A 17,827-nucleotide genomic window follows, 5' to 3' on the forward strand; every position below is an offset into this window, starting at 1 on the left:
GGGGAGAGAAGCCACACTTTGCAAGTTTTACAAACTATAGAACTGTATTTTGTGCAGAGATAAGGGAGAGGATACTCAATTAAATGAAAATAAATGTGTGGGAGGGAATAAGTTGAAGTATCCACACATTTCTCAGGAGAGGAATAAACCTTTAAAGAGACTGAAATGTAGAAGGTATAATTAAACTATCAATAAAAAATGAATATTCAATTTTTACACAATTGTTTCATCTCCCATGCATGCATTGCAGCCGGTCCATGAGAAAATTCATTCCCAGTACTAACAGACTACACAAAGTTGTGTTCTTTTTTTCTGTTTTTCAGAGCAGTCATGTAACAGCTCTTTTTTCATGTGCAAAAATGGCAAGTGTGTTCCTCAAACTGCTGTTTGTGATAACAAAGAAGATTGTAGTGATGGATCCGATGAGAAAAGCTGCCACATTAATGAATGCCTCAGTAAGAAAGTTAGTGGCTGTTCTCAAGATTGTCAGGATCTTCCTGTTGGATACAAGGTGAGTAATTACAAAATGTGGTGTCATGTAATGCAAATTTTTAATTATTAACTGCTGTGTGGTTATAATAGAACTTGTGCTGTACTTCATTGTGATGAAACAGCTTACCTATCATAGTAAGGACATTCAGATTTTTATTTCCAGTAAACAAACAATTGCCAATTGTATAAAAAAAGAAAAGTAAAATGCATATTTTATACCTATGGAAAAGAACGTACAATGTTTTAAAGGCACCAACTCATACCGATGAGTACAGAGCACTGAATTGCCTAAGTTGCAGAATAAAATCTTTAGTTGTCTGCATGTGATGGTGTTTTCTGAATCACCTGTATCTGCTCTTTGGCCTGGAGGCGTGCAGGAGAATACTTGTGGGTGGTAGGTAAACCCTGGCCACTGGCTGCACTAAGCTGTAAATAGAAGCTGAGAATAGATGAGAGATTTTTTCACAGTTTTAACTCTGAAGTAACCCTGACTGCACCCCTAAACATTTCATCTTTTTAATAGAATATTGACCCGCTGAGAAGTAAATAACATCTGTCCAACATGGGATAGCTCTGAAGGTGTTCAGACCTCTGAAGCCATGTCAGGAGGCCATAGACTAGAGAGCTGGAGACTCAGTTGGGTACAGCAAAAACTTTGTTGAAGTAGCGTCATCAGGGAGAAAACATCATGGGTCTCTGCAGAGAATTATGTAGAGGATACAGGGAGGAATATGACATGAAGTTTTCTGTTGCTGAAAATATGCCCGTGTTTCCAAACCTCTCTACCCATTTGTAGTTTCCATCACTCACGTTGCATGTCATAAGCTTGCCATGGTGATCAGCAGACATCAGTAAAAATCACCTTCAAGAGTTCTCATTCATATTACTGTACCTGTTACACAGAATGCGAGATGTTATCAGTGCTTCAAGAAAATTGATTAAAACCTGTATAACTTTACCAAAAAGCGTGTGTATACTTGAAAAGAAAGAACTCCAAAGGGTTCATCCATCATTATTTTCATGAAAGAACCCTTTCCATGTTTGTCAGCTGTTATTTTACTTTTTCTTCACTTAAAGAAGAAAGAATAATTACTCATTTTGCAGGGTTATTTTGTAAGGAGTGGTACTTAGGATCGCACCAGCAATAGTTGAAAAGAAATGTGGGTATGTCTGCCTGTAAACAGGATAAAAAGCAATGTAAGAAAGATGTTACTTGAAAAACTGAGATTGCAAGAAAAAAGTTATAATGCTATCATATTCAGAAGAAAGTCCTTAAGAAAACAAGCAGAATCAATCAGTAATTCAAAATGAATCTATTTGTATTTGTTTCCCAGTGCAAATGCTGGCCTGGATTCCGGCTGAAGGATGATGGCAAAACATGTGTAGATATTGATGAGTGTTCATCGGGATTTCCCTGTAGCCAGCAATGCATCAATACATATGGGACTTACAAATGCTTGTGTGCGGATGGGTATGAAATACAACCTGATAACCTACATGGCTGCAAATCCCTTTCAGGTATCACTGTTGGTTTTTTTTTAATTCATTGCTGTATGCAAAATAATTTCTGTGATACCTTATCCCCAAGGTCTGTGTTACCCTTTATGAAAGGTAAACTGAGTTACTTTGAAGCACACTACTTTAATGAACAATAAGAATGTGATTCAATGTCTGAATGTAATAAGAAGTTCTATTTTTAGCATGTATTATACTCAAATAATTTTTAGTGAAGAGTCACAGTGGATTATGGAAGTTTGAATTAGTAACTTTATTAGAAAAAGTATTAGAAAAGTTAAAATACATCACTTAATTCTACTTCTGAGTCATATGATAATAGTATGTTTATGATAAGTGTTTAAAAGACTTCTGCTGGTTTATGTCTTCATCATTAGATAATTAGAATATACGTCAACCTCCCTGGTATGAAAAAGAAGAACAGGAAAAAGTAATAGAAATTGCAAAATCCATTATTCCTATAACATATGAAATTCTGCAGTCTTATATGTAATACGCAGTAAAGTTCAAGATATATAAGAACATTGGTTATTTCCTCACACCTGTGTCCATGGCACTGATGTTATTTTTATGTGCTTCAGTGAGCAAGGTTCACTAGATCAGTGAAAGGAAGAGCAAAATGTCAACGGGGGGAAAAACATTAAAAAATCATTTTAAAAACCCACATTACTACATTCTGCTGGATTTCCTTCAACCTTCATATTGAGCAGACTCCTTATTCCAGTCTTGCACGAAGTCCTTTGTGTTTTGTTTTTTAAATATCAAAGAACTTCTATTTTCTTTCTAAATGACAAGAAACCTGGAAACTCTGTCTGCCTCATGTTCTGTCTCAGGCTGCTTCCCTGAGGAAGCACAGGAGAGGGCAAAAATACAGCCTGGATTTGGCTTTACTCCCACCTCATACCTTGCAAGCTACTCATCTATTTAGAAGCCATAGATCACTCAAACGAGGAGGGGAGCTGGAGCACATCACAGTGCACTTTATTGGACTCGTCATATATCAAATCTCAACAGTTGGAGTTGTATATCAAACTTCTAAAGTGATCATGACAAAGCTGTTTGTGCTGTGGCAAGGATGGTTGTGCTGCGAGGAGGTGCCAACACACCTGATGCTTGATTTCTTGCAAAAGTTGCCTTGAACTCTTCACAACAGAGCACAGCATCACAGCCATTCTCCACAAACTGCAGACAGCAAGTGCTGAGGATGGCGCTCAGGTCATTTGAGAACTGGAGAATATCTTAGGGTTGAATAAAAAATGCAAGCAAGGTGGTACAAGGTATTCAGTACAAGAGTAGGTGAGACAAGACATTACATTCTGGAGTGTATGAGCAGTAGATACTAATCTTAAATACATTTTTAAATATTAGCAGGGTTTTTTATTTATTTTAGCTAAAGTCCCTCTTAATAGAGCTAAAATAAAGACAGCTTTAAATCTATATTATATATATATATTTTTTTTTACTATTATGTATATCAGCATCAGAGATGTTGCAAAGTAAGTTGTGGCATGAATGAATATCTGAAGGAACATTTTTTGATAAACTGGAAAGCCAAGGGTAAAAAAGCCAAATCTGGCTTCAGTTCAGAATTAGAGAACCAAGCTTTATCCGAATAACTGTTTCTTTATGTCTGTAATTTTCAGAGGATTGAAATCTCAAAAAGCAATGGTCAAAACAAGCTTGGTTTGCAACTGTGACAAATAATAGTCTTAGTAATTTGAAAGTGAATGTTGAAATTAAAACAAGTCATATTTCAAATTTAATCTCTGACAATAAATTAGCATAAAATACAGTATGGTTCCCATATTACAAAGGCAAAAAATTAAATTACATTGAAAGATATACTAATTAATTGCTTTGTTCATTTTTATACTGCATCATTGATCTTTCTTGGAACATTTGAATGTCTTAAATATTTCTTTCATCCATAACATTGATCAGAGCATGTAACATTTATTTTTCAAGCCATCTGTATTTCAGCATTGTATTCCTGATTTTCCATAAATTAACATAAAAGCTAGTCTAATATATTCTTTCTCCCGGGGTTTAGATGAGGAACCTTTCTTAATTCTGGCTGATCATCATGAAATAAGAAAAATTAGCACTGATGGATCCAACTACACTTTGTTGAAACAGGTATAATCATAGTACCATGCTCTAAGTTTAACTCAATACTTTTATTCTTTTCTAAAGTGTGCAACTGACAGAAACATCATCCTACAATTGGCATTGTATGCACCGCAGAACAACTGCAGTACCTCCACAGTTTTTATAATATCTAAAATCGCCTGATTTAGCTGAGTTTGACATGACTAAAGCTCAGGCAGTTGTTTTGTCAGTCATTCTGATGTACTAAAAAAATACATTTGTGATCTTCTTCCATCGCAATATGTATATTTCAGTTTGCAAAAAGAACCCCAAAAAGTATTTGGCCATGTGTTATTTGAGCTACTTACTGTCATAACCCAAATACATTTTTATTTATGTAGACACAGAATTTTGAGATTTATGGTATTACAATACGTGAACAAATATCTTTAGCTAAATCTAACTTTTTATGTAATTACTGCAAATTATTTTAAAGGAAAAACACTTGATTTGAAAAACTACAAAAGTAGAAAGTCACCCAGTAAGTATAGAGCTGTCATTGTAGCAGTTTCTGCTCTGCTTCTATGCTTCACCTAAGTGTAGTTACTTACCATAGATTAGAGTTTCAAAATATATTTTAATAAAACCATCTCTTAACTTGAGTACTAATTAGAAAGATTAGGGAAATCTGTTATGCCAGTCAATAGCATTAGGCTTTTTCTGACTTCTTGTGTCAGTACTCTGTGCATCTTAATGTCACAAGAGAGGTGTTCAGGTCTTCACAACAGTAATCACAAAATTAACCATCTTGCATTAAACATTGATTTTATTTAAGCATAGCAAGCATTGCATTCAAGTCTGTTTGTTCTTCTGAAATCCTTCTGACTGCTTCTCGTTTACATCTCACTGCCTCTCTCCTGTTTTGCTGGTATATTTAGTAATAGAAGCCTATGAAAAGAGGGGAACAACAGTTAATTATCTTTATGATTGCTGCGGACAGATTGGCTCAGAGCTTCATCAGTCTTGAATTTAATGGACTCCAATGCATTACAGACTGTGTAGCTCCAACCGTTGAAGAGAATCTGTGTTTTCCATGTCATATTAATCAACTAGGCTACTAAATATTCCTATTATTGAACCTACTGGCCTTTGATCCTATAAATATGGCACTTTTAAAAGCACTCACATTTGAAAGCAGAAGAGGGAGCTATACCAGCAGAAGAGGTGGGCTGTCTTCCTCATAAGGACATCTTTTTCTCCTCATCGTGTTGTGACAGATCGACTCTTTCTTACGTATCTACCAAATGAAGGCAAATACCAGAGCTGCTCTGGCAAAGGAGCAAAACTGCCCTTCTCTGTGTATTTGATCTGTGCTTTGCCATTCTAACACCTGTTCACATAAACTCAGAGTAAAGGAGCTGAAAGTAGGAGCTCGTTCAGTCTTCTCTGGGTTGTTACATGACAGCTCTTTTGTCTCTTTTTTTGTTGTTTGGTTTGGTTGGTTGGTTTTTTTTGCATACAGTGCAACTCTTCAAATTGTGTCTCATGTATGTTCTTTGCCTATCATTTCCTTCGCTCCTACTCATCAAAATCCTTAGGATTCCATAGACAGAGCAGAGAGAGAGAACCTTCCTCCTCATTATTTGCGGGGTTTATCTGCATTCTTTTAATTGGGGCACCAAGGGAAAGCAACTCATGGCCTAGAACACCATGTGCTGTGTGTAACAGCAGCAACCAAAACGAGGGGAGACCAATGCAGCTGATGCCATCTGAAAGGGACCCTATTCCTTCTAAAAGCAGATTACATGAGAAATGACATAGAATTATGCTAGGGGGACCTAAAAATGACATGCAGATTACAGAGAACCATAGTGGAGAAGAACAGAAATAATTTTACCTGTTGATCTTCTGATAAATATTGGAACTAAACTGACCCAAAATAGAACACTCGAAGCCAAAATCTTACAGGGAGTCAATTCTCTTTATTAGTCTGGATTCTTAAAAAACATGCAGTGTTGCAGAATATGTAGGTGTATGGCTAATTTTTATACAAATTACTGACATTATAAATTTGTCATAGTCTTTTATATTCATTCACTTGTCTCCTTTGTTAAGAATTTGGGGTGGAGGTTTATCTGCAGATGCATTTACGCTCCTAGTAGAAAAAAGAGACAGGAGAAAGGTTTTGCAGCACAGTTATGACTGACAGAGCTGCCGTTGGTTTTGTTAAAGACCTGGGTGCATGGATATGGGATTTTTGAAAATGAGAGTGGTCCTCCAACACTGGATTGTTTAAGGCTTTCTTTAATGATGGTTTATGACGCCTTCTACATTTTGATTAAAAGATAGATTTACAGTATTATACTCTAGTATCTGGCAGAAACGCCATGTATCACTTTCTGTACGATTAAATTTTGTTGCTCTTAGTATTTTAGAGTTGGTTAGTCCAGCACATCCCCTCCACAACTGTGAGTTATGTTAACAAGGGAGGTTACTGATCTACCTGAGAGTAGAATGTCATTGGGCTGATAACGGAACTGATTATTTGATCCTGCGGTTTTACACGGAGTGCAAATTGCATCCATTCTTTTTACCACTGCTGCTCCGTATTTGATTGATAACAACATCTTTGTATTAATATGTTAAGAATAATTGTTATTTTGCTACATGGCAAAATGTTAAGCAGATTATGGGACAAGGCTTTCCTGTTCTCAGATAAGGAAATAAAAGCCATCATCTGAATGGAATCCCTCTCTTATCTGCCATTTGGGATGAAAAGCCATTATTCTATGACTCTTCTTTCCAACCTATAGGAGTATGTCGAATGTGATCAGTGCTCCTTCTTACAATGTACTGGCTTAGTAATTGGAGACATAGGAGACTTCCAGATGCCTGCTACATCTCTTCACTTTCACACTTAATGTTTATACTGCCTTTGTTTGTATACACATACATATCTACACAGTACCTATAATAGCTAAGAATTTAAAACTTTCTTATTCAGGAATTAAAATTAATGCTTTTTTGAACATCACAGTTTTGGATTCCTGCTTAAGTCATATTAATAATGAAATTATTTCTTTAAATAAACAGGATGAATTTTATGCTATTTCCAAGTTTACTGTTATGAATATTAAAGTGATGCCAAAGGTAGTAATTAGCAGAGGAATTGAGCAAGAGATATTGAGCAAGAGTTACACTACTTACCATTAAATTTCGTTGTAGTAATAAGAATGAAAAAAGCAGAAGCATCATTTAGTTTTGTATGTCACCTGCATTTTTGAAGTGAGATAGTTCTTTTTTTACCAGACTTATTTCTGTTACAATTTTTATCTTATTCGGATTGATTACAACTAGTGTATGGAAAAATGAGAGAGGCAGTCCAAATATATGCACTTGGTAAAATAAGACATCTTGAATATTACATGCAATGTATTTTGCATTCTGAATGCTATCGAATAGTTTGTGTTCAAACACTTGAATAAACAAACTTTTTTCTTCCATTTTTAGGGGCTGAACAATGTGATTGCAATAGACTTTGACTATAGAGAAGAGTTCATCTATTGGATTGATTCCAGCAGACCAAATGGCAGTCGCATAAACAGAATGTGTTTAAATGGAAGTGACATCAAGGTAAGTGGGGATGAATGATGTCACTACCAGAATTACATGGTTTTGAGTATCTTGGGAAATGCTCCTTCATGGATTTAACCCAGATTTTCCTATAAGCATAGCAACGCAGAAAGAGGTAGCAAGTCCTAGTAAAATGTAATTGCATTTCAATGTTATTGGAAATAGAGGTAGGAACTAAGAGGACTGTTTTTATGAGCTATATTCCTTCTGACTTAACTGACAGTTGACTGAATTGGCAGCTGAGTGTGGTTTACAGGAGGCCAAAGGAAAAATGAGGTATAATTAAGTGTAAGCTGTGTAAATAGACTGGTATACTATTTCTTCATATACAGTTTTCTGTCGTCTTTAGTTTGTTTTTCGTCTCACCCCCACTACACTGATAATGAAAGTAACTCAATGTCTTTGCTGTGAATAATCCAGGGTAAAAGTTCATTCTCATTTCTGCACATTCTTTTTTGCCTCTTTAGTGGAGTAAGTCCACAAATCTATTATTAAGGACATTTGTTGACTTACCTGAACATTTTTCCAGAATTTGTGATAAGCAGTAAAGAATTCTTCTTCGCTTATTCTCTTACGTGCGCCAGGCAGGAGAGTACAGAAAAATATCCTATTGCTTTCTAGGAAAGTAATAATTATTCCAGTTTTTAAGTAAAATTTCAGGAATTTGAACAAACATTAGAAGGAAATCAGGTTGGGGGCATGGTGGGTGTATCTTCTTTCCTTCATTAATATTGTGCAAATTAAAGAACAAGTGTCATCTTGACGGAGATTTTACTCAAATAGGATGTCAAATTCAATATAAAAATTGTGAAAAAAATGCATTAGATTTTTGTAATAATTATTTCGCTTTAAAACTTGGCCCAGATTTGGCCTTTGAAAGCTGAAAATGTGTGCAAGAGATTGTCAAGAATTATATATTGTAGCTGTCTGATATTGTCTCCGTAATCTTTTATCCAGTGCCAAATGGTAACTTTGTCTCCTTGACTTTGATTTTAATATCTTACACATTTAATAATTGATGTTACAAATAATTAGTTTCCCGGTAAACCTGTGTAAATTCTTATTATGAGAGTCTTTATGGTTGACAACCTTTTCCCTTGAAGTATGAATTTCTTCTCTTATTTGCTTCATATTCTTGTTTTCCTATTTACTATAGATGAATATACTCTTAGTGTAAATTATATTGTTTGATATATTACCCAGGATTTCTGATACAGAACATAGCATCTTTCTGACATGCCAGCTCTAGCTTTCTTGGTTGGGGAAATCCAATGGCATCTCAATTTTCTTTTTCCGTCTGATCTTGGAAGAGATATTTATACAATGCAACTTTTTCACGTGAAGGTGTTCAAACATTAACGCAGTGGTTTATGTATAGTATTGTGAATTCAAATGAAATTTTTTTATTGGAAAATGCTGTAGTGAGCTGGATTGTGTACTTTAAATGTCACATGGAATAAGCTTAAAGTGACCCTCCAAAGGACAAGTAATCAGAAAAAAGAGACTAATTACTTGGGTTGATGTGTAGCTAAACCATTATCTAAGTTTGCAGAGCTATCCATTTCTGCATGAAATGTCCCATGTTACAGTGCAGCTGTTGTTGCTGTTACACATTTATAAAACAGTGAAGCTGGTAGTGCTAAGATATTAGAAAATAAAGTATTATATTAGTGTTTAAAAAAAATGGTGCATGCCTGGATTTAATTTTAAAAAGATTTTATGAGGTGATAAATAAGGTAATAACCTGGAAGAGTACTTTTACATATTCATAACTATAATATTGGTTTAAATTATCTCGCAGTATTCCTTATCTCAAAGGCTTTTCAGTATCTTCAAATGGTAAATAAAATAAAAAATAATACATTCAGTTATACATAATCTGGTTTATGCATAAAGTTTATATTCTAGTGCACATGCTTTTAGTGATGAAGTTGGCAATAAATTAGAATGTACACTACAGTAATAAACCCATTATTAGTACTTAGAAATCTCAATTATTTTGAAGTATTGCTTCGTCTGAATTTTTTTTCCTTAAGTTCAGTTGCACAGACCTAATCAGGACCTAATCAGGAACAGAATAGGTCAGAATAGACGTTATCGGGAATGGAATTTATAAACCTAGAAGAAGTTGGACTCTAATGACTGGGAATATTCAAATGTCACTCAACACTTCACATGAAGTACTCCCAGTGAAGCAAGATTGAGTCCTACAATCATGATGAATTTGTAATCATGTATTTCTAGAGGCGTTTGTTCAGAAATATTCAAGTCATCAAAAACTTTGAGTATAACATGTCCTTGTCAGTAGAACATAGATTTTCTAGTAGGTCAGTAAATTGCTTCTGTCTCTTAGTTTATTCCTTAATAATTTAGTCCTTTTGAAATTCAACTAATTCTTAGAAAGCTCCTCTCTTTTTCTGCCATATGAATACTGGAAATAAGAGCACAGTGTTTACTTTCCAACTAAGTAATCTTCCTCTGTTTGCCTGAGTTGGGTGCCCTTATGATCTCTCTCTCATGATGACACATGGCACTGCTGCAATATTACAATGAAATATATGCTGATGTAGACTGGAGAGAGAGCTGGTGAGCTCATCAGCAGACGTGTTTGAGGGCACGCTACGAGGAGAGATCCTCATCTCCATCCTGTGAAAAATAAACAGAATAGGAAAGGGGAAAGAGTCTCCTTTTTTTAAAGTAAGACAATGGAATATATTAGAATCTTAAGATGAAAAATTCTTAGAGGCAGTGCATAATGCAGGGAAATTGGAGATTTGATATTTACTATATCATGGCATTTTCCATTCTCCCTTACTATAAGGAAAGTGTCACATTATCTTAGTCACCTAAAAAGTGTCATTGCTTCAGAAGTGCTGTTGTTTAACAGGGAATGCCTATTTTTCACGTGTTATATGTCATTGTGTCATACATACAACCTCTTAATAGTCTGGTACCGTTAACTCTTGAATTGTCGTTCCTTTTCCCAGTATTTAGATGAATAATTTATGTGATTTTTTTTATTTTCTAGGTAGTCCACAATACAGCTGTTCCCAATGCACTGGCTGTGGATTGGATTGGGAAGAATCTCTACTGGTCTGATACTGAAAAGCGAGTTATCGAGGTGTCTAAACTCAATGGCTTATACCCTACAGTCCTTGTGAGCAAAAGGGTGAAGTTTCCTAGAGATCTCTCTGTAGATCCTCAAGCTGGGTATGAAGAACCATTTTGCAGTAATTTATATTTAATTCTATTTTTATATTTAAATATTTTCTATGTATAAAAGAAGATAGGAAGCACTAATGAGTTTTTTATTATCTGACTTTCAGCTACAGTGGATATCAGTAGTCTAAAATGCATTACCAATGCTTATTATATCATCATTACATGTCAAATTGGTATAATAGAAAGATGAATGCAGGTATTAAACCATGTTTTGTTATATTTACTACTCCGTAAATGTTCTTTTAGTAGGAGAAAAGAGATATTTGAAGAAATATCCGTATTTTTCTTAAAGAAGTGTGTTGCAAAATAGCAAAGAGTTCATATTTACATGGAAGATAATTCTTACATTTTGCTTCATTTATTCACTGAAGTGAACTGTGTTGTTAGCACTCTTCTGTGTTTACTAGTTTTGAAAATAGTTTGGGCCATTCAGTTACCACATATTTGAAGACTTTTTTTCCTGATAGTTTTTGCGTGTTCATCAAACAGAGAAAATTTTTAATCCTGCGTAATTTGAAGATAACTTTTGCCTTTTATATCTATGCAATTAAGGCTTTTATTTTCACACCACTCTAATAACTGGACTTATTAATTATTAGGATACATTCACTTAAGGAGTTTATTTAAGGAGACTTAGTTTGTAACTTTAGTTTTCTTTTTTTTTTAATGTATTTATTTTCTCGTTCATTTATTTTAATGTTTATTTTAATATGAAAAGCTGCTTGAAAGAAAACCTGTGTTTGCAATTCAAATTCTGACTTATTGTTTGAAATTGTATTCATCATAGTTTTTTTTTCTCACAAATGAGAAATGCTAAATCAATTATAATGCTGATGCCATACAATGGCAATGATATGTTTCCAAAGAGAAACTTTTCTGTTGGAATCAGTGCAGAAACTTCCCTTTCTCTACCGCTTCTTTCGAGCAGGCTCTGTGCCAGTGTATCGCACCTGTAGCTGGTTTTAGGGCCACCATTTCCTCCTGCACACAAACACCACACCACGTGGCTATTAAGAATATGAACCTCATCTGAGTTTTTGAGAGCCAGTCCAAAGCCTGTAGAGAGATATCAGGTGCCCAGCTGGAAAGATCTGTCCTGAGGTTCTAAGTGATGGCACTTCTTTTTCTAACTTTCCTTTTTTTTTTTTTTTTAAAAAAAATAAACCATGCTCTGTATTTTGGCAAAAAAACATATGGAGGAGAAAATTGCTACTCAGCTTTCCAACAGTCTTTCTTGTTGCTTTACCCGTTTTTAAGCCCTTTATGTCAAACTATTTGAATGTAACACAATATTTGCCGTAAGTTTAGTAGAGATGGCATTTTTGTAGGGTGCGAGATTCATAAAGTTCAGCCTGGCTGGTATTTCAAATTCTAAGGGATCAAAACTAAGCAATTTAAATGCACTTTTTACTAATCCATAATGAATTAGATAAAATTACAACATGAGGACTCTGCTGTTCAACCTCTTTACATTTCCCTCTCATTTACACGCAAGTCTAGACAAATCCGAAAAGCCATCTGAAAGATGTAAAGTTTATAGGATAATTACCAATTTATTCTTGAGATCAACTAAATACATTAATTATTTATTGCTATTATTTTTGCATCTCCAAAGGAAGCAACCATTGTATTTTGTTTTATAGATACTTGTACTGGATTGATTGCTGCGAGTATCCTCACATTGGCCGTGTTGGTATGGATGGCTCCGGCCAAACAGTTGTCATAGAAACACAGATATCCAGACCTATGGCTCTTACGATAGATTATGTCAACCACAGGCTGTATTGGGCTGATGAAAATCACATTGAGTTCTCTGACATGGATGGATCTCATAGACATAAAGGTTGGTCAACAGCTTTTTAATTTTTTTTCCTTTTTTTGATAATTTTCAAATTGAATGTTATGTGTTATTGTGTAAAAACTGTACTTTGAAACGTTTTTGCAACTTTGATACATTTTTTCCTTTTTATCAGGTTTTTAAAAGATGCTTTTCACATTCCTTCTCTGTTATGAATAGGAGTAATTTTTAAACATGCAGTAAGACAGATCCATGGAAAAACTGTCAAATGAAAACAGAAACTCTAGGAACAGACTCAGCCCCTTTAATCCTGTACTCAAGTGTATATTTGCAAGACATGTTCTTGACCAAGTTACAAGGCCAGGGTAACGTGGCTGTTAAAAGTGGAAGGGATACGTCTTTTGTGTCCTGAGTCAGGATGTGGCTAAAAGTGGTGTTTTTTTCTGGGCTAAGAAAGCCTGGAAATGCCCATTAGTCTGCTCAGCATGAGTCAATAAGGACACCAGTATTGCAAATGTAATTTGGGGCTTTCCTGATAGACGTGAAATAATAACTTTTGAAATACTTATATAACGAAGTAATCTTTATCCCCATGTTCTGCTTCTCACCTGACAGATAATTAAAATGCTAATATCTTTTATCTATTAAGCATTAAAAAAAGTTTTACACTATGATGAATAGTTCTCATATTCCAAATGGTATGATTAAAGATCTTTCACTTTAATTCAAATATATGAAATACTCAGTACTGGTGTTCTGTTGTTGTTTTTTGGGGTGTTTTTTGAGATGAAACAGTTTTACTTGAGCTCCTCTCCACAAGCTTTACTTTATTTTCAGACTGAAGCTTAACCGTGAAAGAAAACGAATTAAAAAATTTTCCAACCTTTGTATTCATGAATAGTAAGTTATAGATAGATAATGAACAATTCAATGACATTTATTTGAGATGGCAGATTGGAGAGACAACAGCAATAGCTGTGAACATCCCTGTTAATCTCAGCATTAACTTCCACAGATTTTGTAACAACCACAGGACATTTGTAACCTGCTTGCCTAAGCAATACTTGCCCAGACGGACCCCCCAGTGCCCACTAGATTCCTGCTGATACTCTATTTTTCTTACAGATTCCTCTTGATGTTATTCCCTGTGCTATTTTGTTCTCCTATAATTATCCTTTTAAACTTCTTTATGAATCTTTCAAAAGAAAGAAGTAAATAACAGCCAGTGTGTCTCTCTTAGCCCTTACTTGACGGAAACGGTCAAACCTTTCTCAGTTTTCTCTTTCAACCTGAAAGCTGCACAATCAGTCTTTCTCAGCAAATGTCCTACTGCCACTCAATTTCAGAAGGTATCTTTGAAATTCCAATCATGCTGGTTTTGGTGTCAGCTGCCTCTATCTCCAGCCTGTGGATTTCTCTTGCTCAAGTGGGTAAAATCAGCTTCAAATGCTTTTATCTTCCTGAAGCTAATGTCTTCCCCTGAGGATATTTGAACCTAGAGAAGTAGGAAATTCATCACACAAGCGCAGCTGGGACCAGTGAGGAGCAGGTTTTCATGGAACAAAATTCACAGAATCACACAGAATCACAGAATCGACTGGGTTGGAAAAGACCTCAGAGATCATCAAGTCCAACCCTTGGTCCAACTCCAGTCCATTGACCAGATCATGGCACTAAGTGCCATGGCCACTCTCAGTTTAAAAACCTCCAGGGACTGTGAGTCCAGCACCTCCCTGGGCAGCCATTCCAATGCCTGACCACTCTCTCTGCAAAGAATTTCCTTCTAATCTCCAGCCTCAATTTCCTCTGGCAGAGTTGAAGTCCATGCCCCCTTGTCCTATTGCTGACTGCCTGGGAGAAGAGACCAATCCCCACCTGGCTACAACTTCCCTTCAGGTAGTTCTAGAGAGTGCTGAGCTCACCTCTAAGCCTCCTCTTCTCCAGACTGAACAACCCCAGCTCCCTCAGCCTCTCCCCATAGGTCTTGTGCTCAAGTCCCTTCCCCAGTCTTGTTGCTCTTCTCTGGACCTGCTCCAGCACTTCAATATCTTTCCTGAACTGAGAGGCCCAGAACTGAACTCCTTCTCATTCAACAGAGCACCACCACTGCTGGCTTTAGACAGCTGAATGTGTTCATGGCTGTTCAAGGAACACGTGTGACTCTCCAGCTATTACAGTGAAAGTGTTAAAGTCAAATGTTACTCACCATTCTGTAAGCTTTCATGCCTGATATTAATAGCTTTACTATTTCCATTTGTTAATGAAAAATCCTAAAAATTTGGTACCAGTTAAATATCTGAGGCAAGTGCCAAAAATTGCCTGTGACTTTGTATGATACCACCTGGTATCATGCTGCTTTTGAAGACATGTCTGTCTTAAGTAGAGGTGGCATATAAATATTGAAGCAATAAGAAACATGCTTCGGAAGAAAGATCCTGAGGTACTTAAATTATGTGGAAGGAAGATTTTCTCCTTAGCTAATACTGTTTGTCACTTTCTGTTGTCAGGAGCCTCACTCAAAATGTGATTATCAAACCAAAATCAAGTTGTAGAAAAGTTTCTGTGGATTTAACAAAGAAGTGATAGAATTTGTGGTGTCTGAAACAGATGAAACATGCCTCTAGGTGCACCAAAGGGTGCTTTGAGAATTTTGCAAAGCTCCTACATAGTGATCAATTTGTCTTCAATCAGAACCTTTTCCCTGCCTCCCCCCTTCTCCTGGAGCAAACTACAAAATAAATTCTCCATGTCTTCATGTTTCAGCACAAGACTAGAAATACTTCTGGAAGATAACATGTAGCTATTGCAAATTAATTGTCTTAATAAGGGAAACTCAGGGAAGTTCAGTGATGGGGATTTAGAGGAGGTGAAACTGTGATCACTTGTAGCTTTCTGATATGAGAAACTGTAATCCATGTGGATAAGCACTTAAGTGAACAAGATCTGTTTTATATCTTGTGATAACCGTGTTTCTTGAAGACGTATTGTTCACGTGGATTTCATGGACACTTTATGTTGTCAAAGTTAACCAAGGGATGGTTGAGTTTATTCTATCCTTTGTGTTTTCCAATGGCAAAGGATAAAGGCGCAGATATGATGACAATAAAAAAGATACTCATGGGAAAAAGTCCCAATTGGAATCATGTAATTGATGCAATCTGAAGTGCCTGTTATTGTAAGCTAAGTATTTTTTCACCTGTTCTGTGACCTTTGAGGACAAGGGTAGCTTGCCATGCGCTTTTTCTGAGAATATGTTTTTTGTATCTTAAAATTACATGTTGAAAAACGTATCAGAAAACACCACAGATATTTCACAAGACCCAGCAAATGAGTATTTTGTCAGAGGGGGCAGATTTTCTATCATAAAGAGATAATATTGTATGAGATGGACTGCAGTGTTCTGTTCTCTGCACTAAATATTTCTTGAGGACAGACAAAACAATCTTAGGCTAATATTGACATGTTGTGTGTTAAACGAACAAGTGTTTATTCCATGCAATGGAAGTTTACATGAGTTCAGATCATAGTGCTAACACTTTTTGTAAGGAGGGTTTGGTTGTGGTGGTTGTTTTTCTTTCTTAACACATCTTAAAGATTTTTCAGGAAATGAGAACAACTGCTTTTCTCTTGCAAAGTTCATCCACATTTCAATACAGAAACAGGCTTTTATAATTATCAAGAGAGTCCTAGAAAGAACTTTGAAAACATTCTAACAAGGCCAGAAATCTTACAGTACTTGGGAGCTCTTCTTGGCACTAGGGGCAGCAATGACCTTGCTTATCTACTTGAAGTTTAACGCTTGATTATGTAAACTGTCTTTAGAGCTTAGCCAGTTTAGCACTGCAGCATTCACAAATGTTATGCGTAATAAATGATTAAGCAAGCATTGAAGCACTAATCTGGCTAAGCACTAAGCTGGTTTACTTCTGTGAGCTTTAAAAAAAAATACATTTAAGAATTTGTTAGACTTAACGGCTGCTTTTGGTTCCTGTTGCCCAGAGGAGATGCAAGCTTCGCAGTTCCCCAGATATCTGCTTGTCTCATACAGGTTTTCCTGTCCTTCAGAGCTCTTAAAACCCAGAGGTACCCACCATTTCCCATTTCACTCTTTGAAGACGAGAATTTCAGCATAATGAAACTATGAAAGTGGAATCTTGATAGTCCGGTTTAGGATGTACGGAAGCTTCTCTGAGCTGAGATTAGTCCTTAACTGTGTTGAGGTCTTTGATGTTTTATACTGTAGAAACAAAAGCTGGGCACTTCATTGGTTCATCCTACAGGGGCGTGAAAATTAAGCAATGAAAAAGTGTTGAACCTTAAATGTATTACCTCAGAATTAGTGTACATATTTGCAAGTTTTAAAATATCAACTATAAGATTTTTGGAGATTGTAACCTTTTTTTTTCATTTTAGCACTTGTAATTTCAAAAATTGCTGACTGTGAAGGCAGAACATGTGTCTAATTCTGAACTCTAGTACCAGAGTTTTATAAAAGGGTACATCCAATTATTTATGAAATTGCCCTAATGTAAAAGCAACCTAGGAGATGACAGAAACCAGTTCCTTCCAGATTTGTGCTGCTGTTTTCATAGCTCAAAAATCAGAGAAGTCTGAAAAGAGGGTTTCTCAAAGCAGATGAATAATAAACAGTAGGTCTGATATTACAATAATTTTTGCCCAACTTTGGAGGAGTCTATAGAATTACTCATTATAACCACAACTGATAGCAAAAACTGATAATTCCTTCAGCTCCACTCTTGCATCCTACATTCAGTTTTCATAATTGTTCAGATAAAATTCTCCAATTCATATGTCTTCCTAAATCTGATTATTTTATTATATTGTATTCTGTCTCTTTTAAAGGATAATGTTCAGGAAAAATACAAAGATTCATGTCTATTAAAGGCAACTCACACACATTATTCTAAAGTTCCACAGTGTCCAGTTAATGGAGCTCAGTTTATGAAGCTTGCCAACAGGTTGGTTTCTGTATCTTCCACTGTTCTTGTGATTAGATTATAAACTTCTGAACATAATTTTCCTACATACTCATTCAGAACTTAGCAGACATTCACTGTG

At 35.7% G+C, this 17,827-nt stretch overlaps 1 protein-coding gene across 4 annotated transcripts in view; it reads left to right on the forward strand.

The window, feature by feature from the left end:
- LRP1B (LDL receptor related protein 1B) overlaps positions 1 to 17,827 on the forward strand; it is a 687,296-nt gene that overhangs the window by 565,691 nt on the left and 103,778 nt on the right. For all 4 annotated transcript variants that reach the window (XM_065840662.2, XM_071810731.1, XM_071810729.1 and 1 more), the window contains exons 55-60: positions 324 to 511; positions 1,827 to 2,010; positions 4,058 to 4,143; positions 7,606 to 7,728; positions 10,757 to 10,938; positions 12,594 to 12,793. In XM_065840662.2, the coding sequence (XP_065696734.1) occupies positions 324 to 511; positions 1,827 to 2,010; positions 4,058 to 4,143; positions 7,606 to 7,728; positions 10,757 to 10,938; positions 12,594 to 12,793 (963 nt within the window). The remainder of the gene's footprint in view (positions 1 to 323; positions 512 to 1,826; positions 2,011 to 4,057; positions 4,144 to 7,605; positions 7,729 to 10,756; positions 10,939 to 12,593; positions 12,794 to 17,827) is intronic.

The sequence above is a fragment of the Patagioenas fasciata genome, chromosome 7 (assembly GCF_037038585.1).
Source record: "Patagioenas fasciata isolate bPatFas1 chromosome 7, bPatFas1.hap1, whole genome shotgun sequence".
Taxonomy (NCBI): domain Eukaryota; kingdom Metazoa; phylum Chordata; class Aves; order Columbiformes; family Columbidae; genus Patagioenas; species Patagioenas fasciata.